At 44.3% G+C, this 5,367-nt stretch overlaps 1 protein-coding gene across 1 annotated transcript; it reads left to right on the plus strand.

The window, feature by feature from the left end:
- Nucleotides 1-56: 56 nt before the first annotated feature.
- Nucleotides 57-4,492, plus strand: LOC123110067 (ubiquitin-conjugating enzyme 15). The gene is made up of 6 exons (XM_044530473.1): nt 57-250; nt 368-471; nt 659-761; nt 921-984; nt 3,893-3,981; nt 4,083-4,492. The coding sequence occupies exons 1-6, from the start codon at nt 221-223 to the stop codon at nt 4,176-4,178; spliced, it is 486 nt and encodes a 161-aa protein (XP_044386408.1). The 5' UTR covers nt 57-220; the 3' UTR covers nt 4,179-4,492.
- The last annotated feature ends 875 nt before the right edge of the window (nt 4,493-5,367 follow it).

Here is a 5,367-nt window from a genome sequence, read left to right on the forward strand (position 1 = left end):
GATCTTTAAAAAGAGAGAGGAATGTAGGTAGTGCTTACATAAGAAAAAAGGAACTTGAAAAGATAAGCCAGTTAATGAAAATAGAACAAGAGAGAGGAAGCATCCACCCCAAGCCAAAGGAAAATAGAATAAAGAGCCGCCCTTTGTCCTCCTCCTCCTCTTCCTCTTCTCTCCTCTTTCCCTTCCCCTTCTCTTCCCTCTCCACGGACCGGAACGCGCCATGACGAGCTCCTCCACGCCGTCCCGCAAGGTATCAAACCCTAACCCTCCAATCCGTCCGATTCGCCGCCGGGTGGAGCGGCGGGTTGGCCGTCTCCGCGCGCGATTCGGCTGACAAATCTCCCGTCTTTTCTGATTGCGTGGGCAGGCGCTGAGCAAGATCGCCTGCAACCGGCTGCAGAAGGAGCTCGCCGAGTGGCAGGTCGGCCCGCCCGCCGGCTTCAAGTACAAGGTCTCCGACAACCTCCAGAGGTGCGCCCCGCCGATTCCCCCGATTCTTTTCCCCCCTCTCCCCGTTTGTGATTCTGTAGATTCCTGCGCGGGGGTGGTGTTCTTCCCCCCATGATTGATTGATTGATTGATTGGTGCTTGCGGGGGTGATGGATGGGTTCGGGCTAGTTGTTGCCTGATAGAAGAAGAAATTGTTTTCCATGGGCAGATGGGTGATCGAGGTGGGCGGGGCGGAGGGCACGCTCTACGCCGGCGAGACGTACCAGCTGCAGGTCGACTTCCCCGAGCATTACCCCATGGAGGCACCTCAGGTGAATTCTCCTCCTCTTCCTTTTTTCCCATGATGATGATGGTGGTGATGAAGGTTGCACTTGCACCCTTAGTTATCTTATCTCTGTCCTAGTGTTATTATGTTGCCTCAGTTTGATTCTGCTGGACCAATTGGAAGATAACCCTGCCCCAATCTCCAGGTCATTTTCCTCAACCCGGCGCCGATGCACCCGCACATTTACAGCAACGGGCACATCTGCTTAGGTAAACTCCATCATGCCGCGCCTCTCATCCCCTCCCCTCTCCTCTCCTGGGGAAATTTTTTTTGTCTATGCCTCCGTGCCGGTGCCTATTTTTGATTAGCTAACTTTGCATATGGTGTGTGGGAATGTTCCTTGCCTAACCTAATCTAACGTCTAGCTGTCGGTTAGGTCCTAAGATTCCATTTGTTAGCGGAAAGTCACCACCACCCTGGTCCTCAAGTTGTGCCTTTGCCGGTTTTTGGAGTGGCGACACGGTTTAGCTGCTTTAAACTCGCCTTTCCTTTCCATTACTTGAAAAAGGAAGTTTTGGTGAGATTACCAGAAGCATGACCTTGTTAGATGCAGAAGATGCTTTGTGCTTTGCGTTCCAAGTTTGTCTCCTTTTCCCCGCTGACTCTGTTTGTTGTGGGTCATTTTTGTCGGGTTTGGGCAGCTGCCATCAACATTTCTATAATTGTTAATCTTTCCAGTATTAGTCCTCAAGTGTGCCTTTGCAGTTTATAGAGTAGCTGCACTGTTGAGATGCTTTAACTCGCCTTTCGATTCCATTACTAGAAAAGGAAGTTTTGGTGGGATTGCCAGTCCAGATGCATGACCTTGTAAATGGAGGTGCCTTGTGCTTTGCGTTCTAAGTTCTCTCACTGTTCCGTTGGTGGTGGCTTGTCTCTTTTCCCCCGCTGGCCTTGTTAAATGCAGGTCATTTTTTTCGGGTTTGGGCAGCTACCATTGACATTTGTATAATGGTTAATTGTTTGAGTCTTCAGTGTTATGTTCTGTTACTTAAAAAGGACAGACCCAGTGCATAGAAGCTCCCACACAAGGTGGGGTCTGGGGAGGGATTATAGGAACCTAGTCTTACCCCTGCAAAGTGCAATGCAGAGAGGCTGGTTCGAACCCAGGACCTCTTGGCACAAGTGGGGAGGACTTCACCACTGCGCCAGGCCTGCCCTCTAGTGTTATGTTCTGTTACTTGCAAAAAAAAAAGTCTTATGTTCTGTTGAATTCCTCATCTTTTGCTATTAAAAATCAATTTATTTTCTCGCCTTTAACTAAACTAGTTATGCAAAAAAAGATAGCCTATGTAATGGAACTTCCATTCAGCTACGTCAACAAACATTTTTGGTTGCTAGCTGTGTGCATACGCAATGTCAAATCATATCAAGTCAAAGTGGATAATCTGCCTTCAACGACTTTCCATGCACATGTTTATATGTTAGCAGGACATAACTGAATTCTCTTGCAGCTTTTCCAATGCTGGATGTGGCATTTACTGTCGTTGTTCGTGAATATATCAGGCTAAAACTTACTAACTAAATCTTGTTATAAAATAGGCAGGTGGGTGGTAACCTCAAATGAAAACACCAGTCACTTTCCATATTAATGATATGATATCTTCAGTATAGCGTTAGTGTACCTTTTTCTCTTGCTGATAATCACAATATCAAAGAACTTGTTTGTCCATTCCCATCATTCCAGTTTAAATGTACGCTATAATTCATTGTCAACCCAGTATGGTAGCATCACCACTGCAATTGTCAGTAACTCGGTGATATTCCAACTGTTCAAGTAGTTCCAGTTTGCAACTCAGCTTCCCTTCATCATTCCAGTGAGGTTCCCCAGCTAGTTTGTGCTAAATAAGTTGGAGGCACCCTCCCTGAACCCTGCCCCACTGGTGACCAGTACAAATAATTAAGCTAAGCTGTGGCCTTTTCCCTTTTCCCTCCCTTCTGGTGAGGATTATGAACATGGAATTGGAGTCTCTGTAGAACTCCTAAACCACCCCTGTTTGAATCCTAAAACGATCCCTATGTGAATAAAACAAGCACCTTCCCTACTGACTCGACATTTGGTTCATGTGGTTATTTGCTAAGGAAGCTAGTAGGGTTATTCTGTTTGTATTAATTTTGGTAACGTTTAACTTGATGGTGGGTGTGAGTTAAAGAGATATACAATTTTTGGGTGTCTAAAATTTGAAGCTTTCAGTGTAGGATAACAGGGGCATGCTCACATGCATTCAAGTTATATAACCACTATCACCCTGAACCTTGGACTTCCATTGCGAGGCTGAGTCACGTTTCTTGATCTATTAATCTGCTTTATCTGGACTTGCACTTGCTCAACTTTGCAAAAGACCACAACATTTCTGCTTTTTTATTATCTTATTAACTGTACCTAGGCCCAGTTGAAGAGTCAACCAATTATAGTTTTGTCGTCAAGGTCTTTAATTATAAAACAGCTGCACATATTTCACTTAAATATATGATTTTGTCGACTATGGAGTTCTCAGTGTGATCTCTGCCAACACAAATTAAGAAAAGAAGAGGCTGAATGTTCATGTGACCCATCCTAGCAAAATTCTAGGTGAATGTCTCGGACGTATAGCAGTGCTCTTTAAACTAATTTGTCCAATGTACAGCTTGTTATAGACCCAGATTGCTTAGTTCAAATTAATTTGTCTCATGTCTGTTTTAGCATCTATTATGAAGTGAGTAGTAACTGAAGGGCTATGAAGATCTGAAACACTGATAATACCCTGTCAATTGCTTAGTTCAGGTAACTGAGGGTATGAAGCCACTGAAATTGAGATTCAATGCAGCTGAAAAATGTTTGTGATCTTATTATTTGTCATTGATAGACCTGTAAGTCAGCAAGATCAATAATCTTCTGACCCCTGTAGGTTAAATTTCCTGACCTATGACTAGAAGGAAGAACTTACCCTTTTCTATCTTCTTTGAACATTTGAATTCTTTGTTTTCTTGATAGAAATTCCTTCTCCACAATATAAATGTACTTCTTGGCCCTTTCATTATTATTCTTATGATTTTTCTGTGATTGTGGACGAATAGGGCTACAATTGATTTTTGCATGATTTATGTAAGTTAAAAAGTTGCTGCTTCTCTTATATGCAGATATACTGTATGACTCGTGGTCGCCTGCGATGACTGTAAGTTCAGTCTGTATCAGCATCTTGTCGATGCTGTCTAGCTCGCCAGCAAAGGTTACCCCAATAACCCCCACCCATCTCTCCCTTCACATATCAAACACAATGTTCCTTTGCTTGTTCTCTTACTAGCTACGCATTTTATTGGTCAACAACAGCAACGCCCGGCGGACAATGATCGCTACGTTAGGAACTGCCGCAACGGGAGGTCGCCCAAGGAGACCCGATGGTGGTTTCACGACGACAAAGTATGAGGGGGCATCGAATCGATTGGCTCTTCTGGCCACCCCATACTCGCCAGCCAGCCTTCCTTACTGTGAAAGAAATCTCTTCCAAGGGGAGATGAGATGAGATGAGATGATTTAGGCTTAAAAATTTAAGCTAAGCAACCCCTCTATCGTACCGCGGATCTTAACATGCTGTGGTGGTTTGTACATGAGCTCAACACATGTCGTCGAAACGTGAATATATCATCGCTACCGACGATAAGATATATATATAGAATAAGCAAGTGTAACCTGTCGGTGCGCGCAAAAGGAATGCAGATTTATCTATATGATTTGCTACATTGTTTCGTGCTATCTGTCCGCCTATAAACTTTGCTGGCCTGCCGACTCATGCCCTACTTGGTATATATATCCGATCCCCTCGACTGAATTTGCTGAAGTCAAATGAAATTTTTCGAACAAGTCCAATGTGCAGAAGTGTCTCAGATGATTTGTCTCTCAAAAGTGATTGATTCTGGAAACCACTATGGTCCATGCCCCGGATGTGCATTTATGATGTGTATGGACGGGATTTATTCTCAGTTGGGTCACTATTATTGCAGCTGGCGGGTTGCTATTTTGGGTACTCTTCTTCAGCTCCGACTTTGAAACTTCAGCAAACAACTTCAGATTTGGGACATTGTATTGAACCTTACGAGGCAATGAATTTCCTGCTCTTGTTCATCTTCAACCACTTCATCTTGGGTTGTCATTCCATTCATCTGCTAATCCTCCTCCTAAATATCACTATGATTGTGTTACAGAGTTTGAACACAAAGCTGCTACAGCCGAGTGTGCAAGGACAACTCGAGCTATGGAGGCCGTTGCTAATGCGATTATGAGTCTTGTCATCCCAATGCTCAGTGAGATGATCAAGGATGAATACAACCTGGACAATCATTTGAAGAGACACGTCAAGTCTCTCCGGCAGGAACTGATGATGGTGCAGGCTGCCCTCAGCAAGGTGGCTAAGGTGCCTCGAGACCAGCTCGATGCGCAGATCAAGCCCTCGACAGGAGAGGTGAGAAAATTGTTATAAGACACGGAGGACTACATTGATGATTTTATGTTGCGCAAGATGGAGAATGAAGACTGGCCATAGGGAATCATGAGCAGAGTCAGCAAGTTCATCAATGTGATCAAAAGTTACAATGTGACGTGGTTATTAGTCGAGCTT

The sequence above is a fragment of the Triticum aestivum genome, chromosome 5B (assembly GCF_018294505.1).
Source record: "Triticum aestivum cultivar Chinese Spring chromosome 5B, IWGSC CS RefSeq v2.1, whole genome shotgun sequence".
In the NCBI taxonomy this organism is placed as follows: domain Eukaryota; kingdom Viridiplantae; phylum Streptophyta; class Magnoliopsida; order Poales; family Poaceae; genus Triticum; species Triticum aestivum.